At 61.7% G+C, this 16,686-nt stretch overlaps 1 protein-coding gene across 2 annotated transcripts in view; it reads left to right on the top strand.

The window, feature by feature from the left end:
* The window catches only part of CELSR1 (cadherin EGF LAG seven-pass G-type receptor 1), a 118,525-nt gene that overhangs the window by 39,625 nt on the left and 62,214 nt on the right, over positions 1 to 16,686 (top strand). For both annotated transcript variants that reach the window (XM_079140179.1, XM_079140178.1), the window contains exon 2: positions 4,926 to 5,564. In XM_079140179.1, the coding sequence (XP_078996305.1) occupies positions 4,926 to 5,564 (639 nt within the window). The remainder of the gene's footprint in view (positions 1 to 4,925; positions 5,565 to 16,686) is intronic.

The raw sequence follows: 16,686 nt of genomic DNA, 5'->3' as shown, positions 1-16,686 counted from the left end.
TGGCTGCTCTGGGACCCACACAGTGCCTGGTGCGCCGGTCACCCTCCAGCTGGCCCGCACCCCTGCCTTGGGTCTGAGGGGCACTCCTCCTCCCTGTGGCCGAGGCAGGAGCAGCAGGCCTTTGGCAGCAGGGGTGCCCGCCCAGCCCTGTCCCGCTGGTTTCTGGCAGCTTGTCCCTGAGATGTGAGTCTGGATCCAGGAGACGCAGGTTTGAGATTCGGCCTCAGTTGCCCTGAAACAAGGGAAATGCCCTTGGGAGCGGGAGCCACGGTCACACCTGCTGTCTGGTGGGCCAGACAAGCGCCGTGGAGAGAGGTGCAGGAAGATGCTCTGAGGTCACCTGGCTGAGAGGGACCTCCAGCAGCCCTCCTTGCCTCATGTTGGGAAGCCTTGGGAGGGGACGGGAGCGGGGACAGGGTGGGGACAGGAGCACGGAGGGAGCACAACCTTTGTCTCAGGCCTGCTGACGGCACCACTGTGCCTTGTGGCTGTGGACAGCTCTGAGCTGGGTGGGGGCAGCCTCTTAGCAGAGACGATCCAGCGGAGGAGGCGCCCAGGCATGGGGTGGAGTGATGGGAACACACGAGCAAGGGTCTCTGGCTGTCCTCAGCGGGCAGGACGCTACCCTCTCGGGCCATCTCCATCCACTGGACCATCTCTGGTGGGGCCTGGGGCCAGGTTGAGTCTGGGTCCTGCCGCCTGCAGCCTGAGTGTCCTCTCTGGCCAGAGCCTCTTCTGTCCTTTGTCCTCAGCAGTGGGCCCTCGTGTGCCAGGTCCCATGCATGCCCATGAGGTCCCTCTCCTGTGGCCACCTCCCCCGGTGCCTTACACCTCGGGCCCAGCAGCAGACAGGAGGCGCCCCACCCTGCTTGTGGCCATGTCTCCCTCTCCCCCACATCCCCACCTGTCCTGGGCTGAATGGTGTCTCCAAGTCCACGTCCATCTGGAACCTCAACTCGGTGTCATTGGAGATAGGCTCTTCAGGTGTGTCACCACGGTGAGCATCAAGATGACACTATGCTGGACATGGTCCTGCCCCATCCAGGGATAGGCATCCTTTTAAGAGAAACCAGACCTCTAGAGGGAAGGAGGCCACCTGGGGCCAGGAGCAGACTGCAGAGCTGTGTCCACAGGCCAAGGGACTCCAGGGTTGGGTGACATCAAATGCTGGGGGCCTGGAGCAGGCTGTCCTCTGTAGGACCAGCCTGCTGACACCCGGACTCCGTACTGCATGTCCCCAGGACAAGAGGTTAAGCGTCTGCTGCTGCTGGCCACTTGGTCATGATGCTGCTCAGGAGGTGGCTGCCCGTCCTCCCTGGCTTGCCACCTGTTCCCCGTTTAACACAGGGGCCCTTCCCGTCTGCTTTCATAGGCAGGCCCTCCTGGGGTCGTCCAGCACCGGCCACTCTGCCAGTCTTTCGCCATGAGGTCACCGGCCTCCAGGCCTCAAGGGTCCCTGTCCCTCTCCTGCTGCACTCTGGGGCCATCAGCTCTGTGGAGGCCATGGCATAACGTGGCCCCTCAGTCCCCTCAGGTCTCAACTAGATGGCCTCAGCCTCTTGCCACTGTTTCTCCCCACACGAGAGCGTGCTGACCCCCAGACCTGGATGGCTCTTGCTGACCTGGTTCCGGGAGATGCAGAAAGCGCCTGCCCGTGGGCTGCGCCACCTTCCGCACGCTCCAGGGTCAGTGCCGTGGCTTGTCTTCCCAGGGGAGGGAGCGCAAGTTGCCCTGGGCTGCTTGTAGGGTGTGCGGAGCTGGCGGGACGCTGGCCTTCCAGCTGTGGGGAAAGCACCTGGACACTGGCTGGGGCGCCCAGGCGCCCGCTGTCCTGAGCTGAATGGGCCCCTGCCTGTGAGCCTGGTCCACGCTCCTGTGGGGAGGGAGGTCCTGAGGGCAGAGTGCAGGTCACTTCTGCCTCCTACTCCCCCGCGCCTTCTTCCCTCTGGCTGCCAGGTCTGACTGCCACAGCCCGGAGGCAACGTGGTGGCTGAACGTCACATACAGTCCTGACTGGGGTCCTGGGGTAGAGGGACAGTGGGTAGACTGTGAAAACTGAAGGCGGTGGGCTTCAGCGGCATGTGGCTGGGAGCCTGAGTGTGTGAACCCAGAACATGGCTCTCTTCACGGGGTTCAGTGAGTCGAGAGAGCTCTAAAGCAAAGGTGGCGCAGAGCAGAACCTCCGACCCAGCCAGAGCCGCTGTGGCCTTGAGCGCCATGACGGCTGTGCTCTCCTGCAGATGCCTTCCTGCTGGCGAATGGTGCACCTTCCCTCCTGGGTGCTGTCGGCTGCCCTGTCCCCTGCGTGGCTGCTGCTGCTCTTTGGGCACAGCCTCGTGCTCCGTTGTGGGGGTGGCCTCTGTGTCGCTCTGGTGGCCCCTGGCTGATGGGCATTTGGTGTGTGTCCCAGGGGCTTGTAAGCTGCAGGTGGTTCAGGAGCCCACCGGAGGAGGCAGGGGGCAGGCTCGCTGTCCTCCGGTGTCCACGTGCCCAGGACAGTGTGTCGTCTCGAGCAACACTGCGTGGGGTGATGCCTGTCATGTCCCCAGCCCAATAATGGCAGTTAATGTTTAATGCCATTCCCTGGGTCCCCAGCAAGCATGAGTCCTTAGAAGGCGGCTCCTTGCTGTGGGGTCTCCTCTACGCTGTGCCTCCCTGGGCTGCCCACGGGTGGGTGGCCGAGTCCTGCAGCCCCCGTCCCTGGGCAGGAAAGCCCAGTGTGGCCGAGGAGGCCTGGACTTTGAGCTTACCCCTGTGGCCTCTGCATCCTGGGCCAGAGCAGACAGACCCATAGGGGCTTCCGGAGAGGGGCCTGCCAAGCCGTCACCAGGAGCAGGCGTCGCCTGCCTGTGCTGCGTCGTGGGCGTTTGCAAAGGGAACCCAGCAGCTGCCAGAAGGTAGGATAGCCCTCGGAAGAATGGCGCCTCTTGGGCTCTGTGCCCAACGCGCCTCCGCCCAGCGTGTTCATCCAGCAGCTCTGCAGCCGGAACATTCTAGACAGGACAGCGGCAGGAGTGAGCCCTACAGGTGCTCAGTCCTTGGGGACTCGGGGGAGAAACAGGTGTAAACAAATAAGGGTGAGGTCAGGTGGCGGCTCCTGTGCAGGAAGTGGGGACACAGGGTGGACGGGGTGCCGGTGCGAGAGGACGCCCGAGGAGGGCTGTTAGCTGAGACGGGTGATGAAACATACCAAGAAGGAGCACAATACGGGGCAAGGTGTGTGGGCTATTCTAGGTGTCACCAGGGGCCACCCGAGGACTGTGCCGTGGTGTGAGAATGTGGTGGAGGGAAGCCGAGGCTGATAGACCCATGCCGTGCCCGTGAGCTCCAGCGGGTTGCACCAGGCTGTCGATTTTCTTTTAAGAAACGCGCTGGATACACATAAGATGACACTTTCCAGCCTGCCGTGTGAAGGGCCGCTGTGACCGTGGCCGCCACCCCCTCCACAGCTATTTTCTTCCCAAGCAGCAGTGGGACCTGAGCGGGGGCTCGCCAAGCAGCGGTGTTGATAATGGGGAGGATGCCGGGCACCCCTCCAGCCGGCTATGCGTCTTGGACCTGTGGCATCTCAGTTGCCACCTGTTTCTGTTGGTGTTTTTGGCACTGGGGATTGAACCTGGGGATGCTTAACCACGGAGCCAGACTCTTACTTACAGACAGGGAGGCTGAGTCATTGAGGCTGGCCCAGAACTTGCCATCCTCCTCCTCTGCTCCTGAGTTGCTGGGATGACAGTGTGGCCACCGCCTGGGCGCAGAGGGGGACGAGGTGGCTCCTGTGGGGGTCTCCTAGAATCTCAGGTTTCCTGTGACAAAGCTTCTGGACACAGTCGTGACTGGGGTGCTGATGTTTCTTCGCTGTGTGGACAAGTCGTGGGACTTGGGATCCCTTGTGGCCCAGCATCAGCCGTGGCTGCAGGCCCTGTGGACGCAGAAGACCCTCTCCTCCCTCTTGGCGTGCTGCATGCCTCGCAGGGACATGCCACGGTGATGGGCCTCACAGGGTTGTCACCTGGCGGATCCTCTGAATGCTCCAAGTCTCTCCCGCTGCTTCCTGGAAACAAGTGGCAGAGGCTCTGCCCTCCTCAGTTCCCGCCTGGCTCTGCCTCTTGGGGGCTGAGAGGGCTCGGGCCTCAGGCAGGGGGGCTCAGGCAGCACAGTGTGGAGGCCGCAGCCCCAGGATGTGAGCCTGCAGGTTTTCTCAGGTGCCAGGCGGGCCTGGGACAGGCACGGGCCCCTGGGGCAGGCTCACCTCCGCTGCCCTGCGCCAGGGAGTCCACAGATAGCATGGCACCCTGGAGGCTGGGTCTGGGCTTGGAACTGTGTTGTGCGGCTCCATAACCAGAGTCGTCTTCCCTTTTGGTCTGAGTGCCAAGCTCTGTCTCTGTGGTTGGTTCCCGTGCCGGCTGAGTCTCAGCATGGCCTTGTGTGCCTTTCCAGAGCAGTGTTGGCTGGGCGTCCCTGCCTGTGAGGTGGATTCGATGGCGCGTCTGGGTGGGTCTGTTCCTGGCACCCGTGCAGGCTGGCAGCACACCGTGGGGTTGGAGCTGGCTGGGGAAAAGGGCAGAAATGTGGGCAGAGGGCAGGTTGGGTGGGGTGGGAGGGCCTGGTGGCCAGGGTCTGTGTCTTCCTGTGATCGGAGTGAGGCCTGTGAACCCCCGGATCCCCGAATCATGGTGGTCCCTGGGATGCCCCGCTTCATAGTTTGGGGGCCGCTGAGGGCTTCTGAGCAGGGGAGGGACGTGGTGGGCTGTGCCCTTGGAGGTGTGGGCATCAGCGGCAAGGAAGGAGGGGCTGGGGAAGCAGGAGGTCAGGGCGGAACAGGCCTTTCCTCTGCCGAGTCCTCTTGGCTGTCCCCAGGGCGGGGCCGGCAGGAGCTCTGCCCCCTAGGCGTCGTGTGACCCCGCTCGCCTCCTTGTGTCCCACAGACGGCATCCACAGCGTCACGGCCCTCTGCACCCTGCGCGTCACCATCATCACGGACGACATGCTGACCAACAGCATCACCGTCCGCCTGGAGAACATGTCCCAGGAGAAGTTCCTCTCCCCGCTGCTGTCCCTGTTTGTGGAAGGGGTGGCCACGGTGCTGTCCACCACCAAGGACGACATCTTTGTCTTCAACATCCAGAACGACACAGATGTCAGCTCCAACATCCTCAACGTGACCTTCTCGGCGCTGCTGCCCGGGGGCGTGCGGGGGAGGTTCTTCCCGTCCGAGGACCTGCAGGAGCAGATCTACCTGAACCGGACGCTGCTGACCACCATCTCGGCGCAGCGCGTGCTGCCCTTCGACGACAACATCTGCCTGCGCGAGCCCTGCGAGAACTACATGAAGTGCGTGTCCGTGCTGCGCTTCGACAGCTCGGCCCCCTTCATCAGCTCCCGCACCGTGCTCTTCCGGCCCATCCACCCCGTCAACGGCCTGCGCTGCCGCTGCCCGCCTGGCTTCACCGGCGACTACTGCGAGACCGAGATCGACCTCTGCTACTCCAGCCCGTGCGGCACCAACGGCCGCTGCCGGAGCCGCGAGGGCGGCTACACCTGTGAGTGCTTCGAGGACTTCACGGGTAGGTGTCCGGGGCTCGCTTGCTCTGCACACGTTCCTGGCTCCCTGTGGGGGTTCCGAGGCTCCTCTGTCCGCTTCCCTCTTGGGGACCTGGTCACAGGACAGGGGCTGGGCCCAGGTGGGGCCTCGGGCGCCTGGAGGTGGCCAGAGGAGTGGCTCAGCCTGCAGTGGGCACAGAGGTCCTTCTGCCCAACGCTGAGGTCTCATCCACTCCCCGCGAGCCCGAGGCTGCCCCTTCAGGAGGACGGGGGGCAGGCCACACTGCGAGGTTCCCCTGAGATACCGGGGGCAGGAGACCATGCACTGCTTCTGAGTGTCCCAAACACATCATTCCAGGTTTGGGGTGTGGTTGGTGAGTGCAGCGTGGAACCGGGTGGAAGTCCTGAGCCACCGCCACTCGGGTCCTGAGGGAGGCTGCCCGCGGTCTTCATGCCTCCTTGTCATGGGGCAAAATGACTGGCCTTCCCCATCTCTGAAGGGCACTACTCAGTGCCTCCTGACTCGTGCAAAGGCCAGCTGCTCCCAAGGCAGCCAGCGGTTGCTCCTGAACCAAACAGCCTGCCTCAGAGGCCACAAAGCAGGTCCTTCACGGTGCACTCTGGGCTTTGGGGTTCAGGTGAAATCACCGCCTGTTTGAAAAAGGGGATTTTGGTGTTTCTGACGTTGGATGGTCTGTCTCTTTGGGAGGCTCCTGGGGATACGTGGGACTTGATCTGTACCAGAGGTGACTTCCAGCCCCTTCCGTGGCTGTATCCGTGGTTAACCAGTTTGGTGTGAACACAGGGGAAGTCGTTACCCGCCAGGGCTGGGGGTTTTATCTGGCGCATAGCTGGAGTTTATGGAGCATATGCCGAGGGCTGGAGGTATTAGCAGGTACCTAGGGAGCAGGAGGAGTATAAAGGGAGAGGAAGGACGAGCGCCTGAGGTCTGTGCGTCAGGCCAGGAGGGAAAACCAGCCCTGCAGCCTTGCCGGATGGGCCGGGGGCTGGCGCGTCTGCACCGGGTTGGTTGTGATGTGGCGACATGGGGAGGGCGGACGGCTTGTGTCCTGTGTTCTCTGAACCCCTGCCTGGCTGGATGGCTGCCAGCACGGCCCAGACATCTCCTGCCCATCCCACCGTGTGCTGATCCTCAATTCCCAGCTTGCAGTGAGCAGGAAGGCAGGCAGAGATGCCCCCGCTCCAGAGCAGAGGCTCCTCTGCTCGGAGCGTGGTGCAGCCCGTTTCCTGACACCTTCAGGACATGGTGGGGTATCCCTTCGGCCCCTCCTGCCCCGTGGACCTGCAGGCCATCTCTGCCTCTTCCAGAGTGCCCAACAGGATGCCCGAGCCAGCTTGTGTGGCTGGCCTCCTCTGAATGGGAAGCCCCTGGGGGCCGGTGCCCCTGTACTCTATTTCCTTCCACCCTGAGAGCCAGAGAGGGGCACTTCACGGACTGTCCTGTTTCAGATGAGAAGCCGTGGCCACTGTGCCTGAGAAAGCGCTGGCCTCCAGGGGTCAGCCACTACGTGGCCTTTCTTTGTGCTAGGTACGGGGTGCCTGCTGTATGCCTCAGACCTCGCCCTGCCCTTTGGAGTGGGTGACCCTGTTGATCTGTGCTTTGTGCACTTTTGTTGGTTGAGGGAACCCCTCAGGCAGCCCCCCATCTGTAGGGAGTTGCCTCTCATTGTGTTAAGACAGGCCTGCTGGAGATGCACAGGATGTGGCCACACGGGCGAGCGGAGGCCACCAGGGACCCGTGGACCTGGGGTCCCCTCGGCAGACGGCTTGGCCTGCGGGGCGGAGTCGATTGGCTAGGATGTTCTCAAGTTTCCTTTCCATCTCGGGAGTCATTTCTGGAAGAATCGTGAGGGACTGGCCAAGCCTGTCATCACCAGTGAGACCCGTGACGCACAGCGATTGGCAGGAGGCTCATTTGACTCTCTTGGGTGCTGAGAGCATGGTCCATGTTTCCCCCGAGATAAGACTAATTAAGGCCGGTTCTTCTTCCTCGGCCTCTTCCTCCTCTCCTCCTTCTGCCTTTGAAGCGCTGGTTTTCTGGGCTGAGGTAATTGCACTTCTGCGCGTGTGATGAAAGCCAGGCTGTCGTCGCAGGCTTCCATTACTCTCTCTCTGGAAGCTGAGCGCCGGGCCTTGCGGCTATGGCTGGAATCAGCCCAAAGGGCTCTGGAAGCGTCAGCTTCCTGTGTTGCAGGACCGGAGACCCAGCAGGAGCGGTAGAAGGAAGGCGTCACTTAACCCCAGGAGGAGTGCCGTGCGTTTCGTGTTGGAGAAGATGCTCCTGACAGCCCTCCTGAGTTTCTGGGTCCATCTTGGTCTTAGGGACATTCCCAGACCCCTGGGCTTTGCAGGGGAAGAGGGCTGCCGGTCACCTTGAGGTGTCTCGGTGAATGAAGCTCTGCTGGGCCGGCGGCCAGGGTCAGCAATGGTCCCACTCTTTGGAAGGAGCGGGATCAGGCACACTTAGGTGTGGGCAGTTTGGACATATATGGACACTTTCCCCATTTCTTGGTCTGCTGCTGTCCCGGAACAACTGAGTGGCAGGTGCACGCCTGTTCCCTTCATCCTCTGCTCGCAGTCTTGGTGTTTTGATTTTACTGAGTCCCTTAGGATGGCCATGGCCTCCCACTGGCCTCCTCTTAATCCGGACCTGGACGTGTTCTTCCTGTCCCCCGGCTTCCCCGCTGCCCTCCATCTGTCTGAAAACTGTTCCTTCTGCCTCGTCCATCACGTGCCCCCTTCCAGATGCGTGTGGGGGCTTTCCCTGCTCTGGAAGGTTCTGGAGGGTCTCTCCACCCTCTGGAGGCCTCCCCTGGCCTCCTGAGTGCCACCTTTGCTCCTGGGGGATTTGCTTGTCTTCATGTCAGTGTCTCCGTGTGGTGTGACTGGCAGCCAGTGTTCCTTGGGTGCGTGGTGGTGGGGCTGGCTATTCTAGAAGATTCTACGTGAGTTTTCTACACTACTCTCACATCCACCCAGTGCCCCGTTTCAGAAATGGAGAAACTGAGGTCCAGAACATGAATGTATTTTGCCCAGAGGCTTCTGGCTGGGGGAGACTTTGCTCCTCAGGGACATTTGACATGAAGACTTGGGTTGTCAGAGGTCGGTGCTGTGGGAGGGTTGCTGCTCGGCACCCCACAACGCACAGGGTGCCCTCCACAAGAGAGCAATCCCGCCCAGTGTCCATGTGGCCAGGCCTTGTGCTGCTGACCACAGGCTGAGTGACGATGGTCAGCACCGGGTTCCTTGAGGGTGAGTGGTGGGACTTCTGTTGCTGCCTGTCTCTTGCTTCCTTTGTTTGGCAGCACTCTGTGGAGATGGCTGCTCTGCACTGGGCACCAGGCCTCACCGGGGAAGAGCCATGGTCAGCGGGCAGCCAGGGGTGGTGAGGAAACGGCTCCTGCCCGCAGGCACTCACTCCTCACGTCCAGCCCAGCCTGGGGCCTTGGTGAGGTCTGGTTCTGCTCTGGGCACGCTGTCCCCAGCTACACAACTTGATCTCTCCCTCTAATGTTGGAGACTCCAGTGGTCTCTGAGGGCCCCTGACCCCTTGGGCAGTGCTCTCTGTCTTTTCCACATGTCTGTGACAGCCCTTGGGGTGGCTTTTACCAATGCCAGGCTGCAGATGACCCAGGGTCTCTCATCCCTCCGCCTGCTGGTCAGCTTCACACGCTGCTCTGCGAGGCTGGCCTCCTTGGGATCCAGCCTCCTGTGTCTGCCTCTCCTGGTGTCCAGCAGGCGTCTGCAGCGCAGGGTCTGTGTGTTCCTTGCTCTGATCCTAAGGCTTCCCCTCCAGTCCCTCATTTCGGCTCACTTGTGCTGACCCCGTGTTTGGTCTGTTGCCTGGTCCTGGTGATTCTGTTTACAGTCAGCCCCTTGTGTCCACATGCATTTGCCTTGTCACCTCCTGACTGGCCTGCTGCTGCCCCTCTGATCTGTCTTCACAGAGCCCAGAGTGTGCCCCCGAGACCTGCTCAGGCCCCACCAGGGCCATGCACAAGCTTTCCCGATACCTCGTGCTCTGGTTTGAAGTCCAGTCAGCCCTCCGGGGCTGTGGCACTTAGGTCCAGCCCCACTGCAATCCCGCTGCCCCTGGCTTTCCCCTCAGCTCGCGCCGACCTTCTGCAGGACGCTGCACTTCCTGTGCACTCTCCCCCAGGGCTTCCCCGGGTCCCCTCTGGCCCCTCTCCCTTCCGTCTGCTCTGGATGCTTCCTGAGGACAGAGCCTGGTCTTCAGGCTGCCGGCACCTGTGCACAGTATGATGGTGCAGGGTGGACACCGTGTCCCCAGGGAACTGCCCCGTCCCCCTGCAGGCCAAGACATGTGGTCAGGTTCGCCATCATGTTGTGCTGTGGTCAGTGGCACCTTTGCTGCTTTTGGTCCTGAGCTGGAAGGAGAGACTGTCTCCTGGGGACACTGGGGCCCTCCAGGCTGGGCCGTGAGCTGGAACCCCCGCCCCACAGGACCGCCCCCTCTCACCTCCTGAGGCTGAGTGGAAGGTGACAGATCACCAGTCACATCCCCGTGGGGCGCATTCCTGAGCCGCAGCTCTGGTATCACTGGGGAGGCTGAGTTTCCCGCAGACTCGGCCCAGCTGGCATTCAGATCCGGGAAGGGAGTGGTGGCCAGCCTGTCCCTGTCTTTCACCCTGAATCTGGGTAGAGGTGGCTGTGGGGCTTCCCCTGGGGGCACTTGTGGGCCAGGTCTTCTTGGTTAGGGTCAAGTTTGTTCTTCATCCCTGCTTTTAGGATCCCTGGGCTGCTTATCTGCATTCAGAGAGTTTCCGCAAATCCTGGGAACAGTAGAGCCGCGGAGCAGAGCCGGCCATCGGCTGCCCCTGGGCTTGTGACGCACAGTGCTGGGACTTGGCAGGCGGGATCTCACCGCTGTGGGTCAGTGCGTGGGGGGCCCAGTGCTGCTGGCTCTTTGGGGTTACTTCAAGGTTCCCTCCTTGGCACCTGTCACCTGCTTTATTTCCGGCTCATTCCAGAGGCCAGGCTGCGCTGTCCCTGGTGCTCTGTTACTGCGTCCCTGGGCAACTTGGCTTTCCGCTGTCCTAGACTGAGCGGTGGAGGGCAGACGGGCCTGGCCGGTGGCTCCCATTCTCCCTGACTTACTTCCCTCAGCTGGGCTTTGCATCAACCCTGAGCCCCACGCCGACTGGCCTCCCTCGGTACTCCTGTTAGCTTGCCGTGGCTGCCGTGGCCAAGTCCCGGTGGAGCACCCTGATCCAAACCCCAGAACCTCTCGGGTACTGACACGATGCCCCAGTGGGCGCTTCCATGCCTGACCTCGCGTGACTGATCACAGGCACAACGTGGCAGTGCCAACGCCCTGTGTAACATAAACGAGTTTCCTGTTGAGACTTGGGTCCCAGCCCCAAGATGTCACATCATGTATGTGACCATACTCCAAAATCCCGAAATCTGAAGTAGCGGTGCTTCTGGTCCCAAATATTTTGAACAAGGCTACTTGCCCTGTGCTGCTGCCCACGGGGCTCAGACACCTGGGCTGTGGCTTCGTGCAGTCTGGGGCCAGAAGTCCAAGATCAAGGTAGGACACGGTCCCTCTCAAGCCTCCTGGGGAGGGTGCCTCCTGCCCCTGCTCGGCTCCTGGTGGCTCCAGGCGTCCCTTGGCCCACTCTGCCACGGACCTCCTGGCGCCTCCTCTGACGGTGTCCCAGTTCCCCTCTTCTTAAGAGAACACCAGCTGTTGGAGTAAAGCCCCCCAAAATCCAGTGTGGCATCATCTCAACTTGATTTTACCTGCAAGGGCCCGTCCACACGCGGTCCATTCCCAGGAATAGGGAGTTGGCAGGACTTGTATCCGTCCTTCTGGGGGACATAATCCATCCCACCTCAGGGCCCTGGGGCTCCGTCTCGATGGTCTGCTGGAAGACAGGTTCCTGAACTTTGCTCTCTTATGAGGGATTTAAACCCAGGGCAGGAGGATTCCCAGGGCCACCATGCCGGCCTGCAGGGGCGTGTGACCAGCACTCAGCAAGGACCAGGACTGCAGCCTCGTGTGGGATGGTGCTGGTAGGGGTGGAGCGCAGACCTCGCCACGAAGGCCCCGCTGTGGAGCCGCTTGGGCCCCATGTTCACTGATGGCTCCCAGGATGGGGAGAGGCGGCTACTGGGGCTCCCTGCCCCGGGGGCCTGGCTGCAGCTGGTGGGTGTCTGCAGAGTCTCTGGAGAGCCACCGAGTGGATTCCGGGGTTCTGTCCCTCCACCTGCTGTCCTCTAGCTGCCGGAACAAGTTTCCACAGATGAGTGGTTTAAAACTGCACAGGTGCTTCCCTCTGGCCTGAGCGCACGTCCTGGAGCCAAGTGTCCACAGGCCTGCTTCCTTCTGAAGCCTCTGGGGCCCCTCTGTTTCCTTTCTGGCCTCCAGAGGCCACCTGAGGTCCTGTGCCCTTTCCTTAGGTCACTTTGTCTCTGTCCTAATGTCTCTGACCCCCTAGGCCCTCCTGCTGGCCTGAGCCCACCCGTCACCCAGGACAGCCTTAGCACGGTCCCATCTGCAGTTGGCCTTTTGCAGCAAGGTCCCATGTACTCAGGCCACCAGGCTTAGGGCGGGGACATCTTCAGGGGTCCGTCATTCTGCTGACCCACTGATGCCCACCGGTTACTCAGTGCTCAGTGAGTATCTGCTGATGGAAGGAGAGTGTCACAGGCCTCTTCCTTAGGGCTGTGCAGGGGCTTGGCTGTCCTTGCTGTTTCTCCGGCCACTGCATGGAGCTCTGGCCACTGGGTTTCTGGGGAAGTCCAGTTTAAGCCTCTGACCCGAGAATGATGACACCAGAGGACCTCGGGGACACAGTTCTCTTTTGGCCCGTTGCCCCTCCTGAGCCCTCTCCCTGGTGTGGACAAGTCCTCTGTCCTGCCCAGTTCCCATCCGGTCCACTGGGCAGAGCTAGCAAGACCCTCTGGGGCATGTGCCCCCCATGTGACGAGGGCAGGTGGCTGTTTCTGGGCTGCTAAGAACTCTCTGCTGCCTTTGCCGCAGGCACCCTGTCCCCAGGGTTGACTCTCCTTCCTTCTCCCCGGTGGGCGGGGCCCTGGGTACTGAGCTGCCCTTCTGGGGTGATGCTGGGTCTAGACACACGGATAGCAGCTGGACAGCCCTGTCCAGGCCCCATGCTGCTGCCTGGCTGTTCCCTGGTGTGGTCTTATCCTGTGCCCACCCCTCCCCCTGGCAGCCAGGCCTGGCAGCCACCCAGAAATTCCCTCCATGGACTGCAGCATCACCTTCTGACCTGCCCTGCGTGCCAGACTCCAGCCAGCCCCAAAGACACATTCCTCTGTGTCTCTCTTTGTCCCCTTTCTGTCTCTGTTCCTTTCCCTCCTTCTGTCTCTCCCTCTCTACCTGTCTCTCTTTATCTCTATTTCTGTGTCTCTCTATTTCTGTCTCTCTTCCTGTCTGTCTCTGTCTTTCCCTCTTTCTCTCTGTGTCTTTCTCCCTCTGTCTCTCTCCTTATCTCTGTCTGTCTCTGTGTATACACATGTTCCTCTGCCTGTTTTTCTGGTGGGATCCTGACTGATGACAGCTGCCATTTAACATTGCACTAACACTTCCATTCAGATCTTAGAAAGTTCCCTGTGCCCTCAGAGGCCCCTGGTCACCAGGCTTCCCTTCTCCAGATCCTAATTTGTTCAGTTTTTGTCCCCAGACTCTAGGGGAGGGGACGTGGCAGTGTCCTTGGGGCCACCTTTGGCTGTTCCCACCTCACAGTGGCATCAGAGGATGGAGGTTGGGAACAGTGCCCTTTCCTGAGAAGCTATGTCCCCAGTGGGATGCCAGGTTGGGAATGGCTGAGCATGTTCTGGAATTTTCTGATTGGGCACTGCTTTGAGCACCAGGAGAGTTAAAATCCCCAGTCATGGGATTCGGCAGGGCCTCCACCCTCAACCACACAGGTGTCCCCTGTGAGTCAGGGACGCAGTCCGTGGTGGAAGCAGCACTCTGCCTCTGGAAGGCATTTTGAAAAACGGGTGTGTCTGAAGTTCTGGGAATTTGCTTCGAAGAGGAAGATGAAGTCATCGGAGGAGGCTGGCCTTGGCCAAGCCACAGCCTCGTCTTCCAGGGGTGTGGGGTGGGAGCGGGCAGGTGCTGGGTCCTCACCTGGCCTCTCCTGGCTGCCTTCCTGGGTGGGGAGGGCCAGGCGGCCCAGGGTGTGCTTCAGGCAGGAGCCTCAGGAGCAGGTGCCTCAGGCCCCCAGGAGGTGAGAAAGTCAAACACAGCTGGAAACTCAGGGGCAGGAAGAGGAGAGGACGGGGGGCTGAGGGCAGCCTCTGACCTCTGGGGGTATGCTCCCTTCACCCTGGCCTGCAGGCAGAGGGCCAGGAATCCTGCCATCGGGGATGATTTACAGCCAGGGAATATGAGGCACTGGTCGGGAGCCTGTTCAGGAAGCCTCTGTCCCTGCACTGGGGCTTCAGGGGTTGGGTGGGAGGGGAGCTGAGGCCCTGTGATCGACCTCCTGCGTCCCCTGCACGGCACCTTGGGCCAGCCCCGGTGTGGATGCTGAGGCAGGGCTAGGTTCCATGCACGCTCCTGGCCCTGTGGCTGTGTGGCCTCCGACATCTTGGAGGCTGTGTTCCCACATCTCCACAACCAGGGAGTGAGGCCTGCCTGGTAGGGAGGTTCCCTGGTGGCGACACTGACCAGCCGGAGCTGAGGCTGCCCCTGGAGTGGCCTCGACCATTCTTAGCTCCAGGTGCAGTCCTGGTGACGGCCATGGCTGGTGGGCACGGCCCTGTCCTTTCTGCCTGTCTGCCGTCCTAAGTCAGCCTGCCCATGGAGCAGCCGGCTCCCCTCCTCTTCTGTGGCTCAGGTGGCCTTGCCCAGGTCACAGCCACTGGGACTTTGCCGTCAGCCCCTGTGTGGGCTTGCAGGTGTGGGCTGCGGTTGGCAGGACGGGGGCTGGGGCTGGGGCTCGGCCTGTTGTGCAGCGGAACCGCTGCCCATGTGTGCCTGCAGGGGTGCAGGAGTGTGTGCCTGTCGGGGACGGGTGCCTGCTGGGGGACCTGGTGCCTGCTAGGCGACTGGAGGTGCTTCCTCAGCTGGTCCAGTCTGCTGTGGTGGGCAGGAGTTCTGGGTTCGAATTCTGCCTCAGCTGTGCTCGAGGGGCCTCTGATATGGGTGGGCCCCTGCCTGTGGGACTGTGCCCTCCCCTGCCTCAGGGTCACACCCTTCCACTCCCCTCCACTCTTCCCGGCTGCCGTAAGACTTCTCGCCTGTATTTTCACTTCTCCTGAAAGTCTGACGTTTTTGCCCAGATGGGCGCTCTGCAGGGCGGTGGTCTGGTTCGCTCTCTCTCGTAGCCCCAGCGCCCATGCTGGGCAGTCCAGCAGGTGGTGGTGGACAGCGTGGGCAGTCAGTCATTCTGGTGGACACTCACAGGCTCTGTGCTCTTCCCCAGCCTCGCCACCTCCATGCTTCCTGTGGCAGCAAGGCTTCTGCCTCCTGCTGCTCTGCCGGCCGTGACCTGTGTGAACCTGGGAGGTCCGGTCTGTGTCCTTAAGTCCTGCGTGAGGACTGGGCTCTTGGCTCCCACCCACTCTGGGTTTTGTGGGTCTCCTTGGTCACCTGGTCCAAATCCTCGCCTGTGCCTGGCTTTGCTCCTTCCTTGCCTGAGCTTCAGGCTTCCCGGTCCTCTTATGCCTCGTGCCCACGTCTTATTCCTCCTGCCGTTGGAAATTCTGGTTTTTCTAGTTCAGAGCCTTCAGCTCTTTCCTGGACTGGAAGGGAATTGTCTTTCTATTTACTTAAGGTCTTAGGTGGGCACAGCTGCCCTCCCCCTCCTGGGGTGCGTCCAGTCCCGCGGCTGGGCTGGGCCTGCTCCTTTGCTCTGGAGCAGCCCTGGGAGCAAGTCCCAAGTGCTTTCCTCAGCACACACCAGCGCCTGCCCAGCTCAGGCCCTCCCTGTCCGCCCCTGGACCTAATGTGCCCGTCCCCGGCATGCTGCCTGGCTCCCCTGCCCTGCCCTCTGCCCCCGCCTCCAGAACAAGGCCAAGGCCATCTGTGCGCCCCCTCCTCACCACAGACCAGACCAGGCGCACACCCAGCAGCTGCTCGAGCCCCGTGGGGCTGGGCGTGACCAGGCCCCAGATTCCTTAGGTGGAAGGTGGTGGCTCTGGCATTCCAGCCCCATCTCTGGCAGGGAGAAGAGTCCCCTCCCTCACCACTCGCCCCAAACCTGGTGTGAAGCAGGTGCCCAGTGACGGTGCACCCGGCCTAGGCTTGGGGTGCAGCTGTAACGGGGGCACAGGTGGTGGGAGGTTGTGAATGGTCCACCAGCACGCAGGGTGCAGGCACGCGGGCTTCGTTCTGAACGAGGAGCCCTAGAATTGGGCAGCGTGCACATCTCCGTCATAAGTGTTGGTTTTTGGAGGGAGTGAGGACCGGTGACGAGTGAGAACCTGGGAACCGGGATCTTTGAGAAGCGGCCTCGTTCTACCGTCGGGGAGAAGGTGGCAGGAGTCTGCTGGGGACGCCTTCGCAGCCCTGCAGAGCGCGGGAAAGCTGGGTGCAGCAGCAGCGTTTCCTTAGAAGTCGGTCGCTCGGGGTTCTTTCAGCAAGCTCCTCTTTTTTACTTCCCTGGCCAAATCGCTGTTTAAAATAGGGAGCCTTCGTTGTTTCCTTAACTTCGCGTCCGCGTGGGAAAGGAGAGAGCGCGACGCACCGGGTCGACCCAGGCAGCTGTCCTGGCCATCTCTCCTCAACTCTGAGCTGCACCATCGGGCTGGCGCTTTGAGGTTGACCGTGGGGACGGCTCACAAAGGCAGTGGATCAGGTCCCGAGGGCGAGGCGAAGCGCCTTGCTGCCCACAGGGTGCGCTCAGGGAGGAGCGTTGACACAGGTCAGCCGGGGTGGCTGCCGTCGGAGGGGTCCCCATGCACGGCCACTGGAGTGGACTCTGTCGCAGGCCCCACCGAGGGCCCCTGGGCACCTGCATTCTGCCTGATGAAGGTACCAGGACCCAGAGGCTGGTCTGGCTCACCTCAAGTCTGGACGCTCGGGTCGCGCTGCCCTTGGTGAAGTGGGCGGGGTTACCATGCAGCCAGCTGCTCCTCACACCAGCGTCTTCCTGTGCTGTGTGATTCCAGTGTCTGGGTCAG

This window comes from Sciurus vulgaris, assembly GCF_902686455.1.
Source record: "Sciurus vulgaris genome assembly, chromosome: 5".
NCBI classification, from domain to species: domain Eukaryota; kingdom Metazoa; phylum Chordata; class Mammalia; order Rodentia; family Sciuridae; genus Sciurus; species Sciurus vulgaris.
This window is presented reverse-complemented; position numbering and strand designations above follow the sequence as displayed.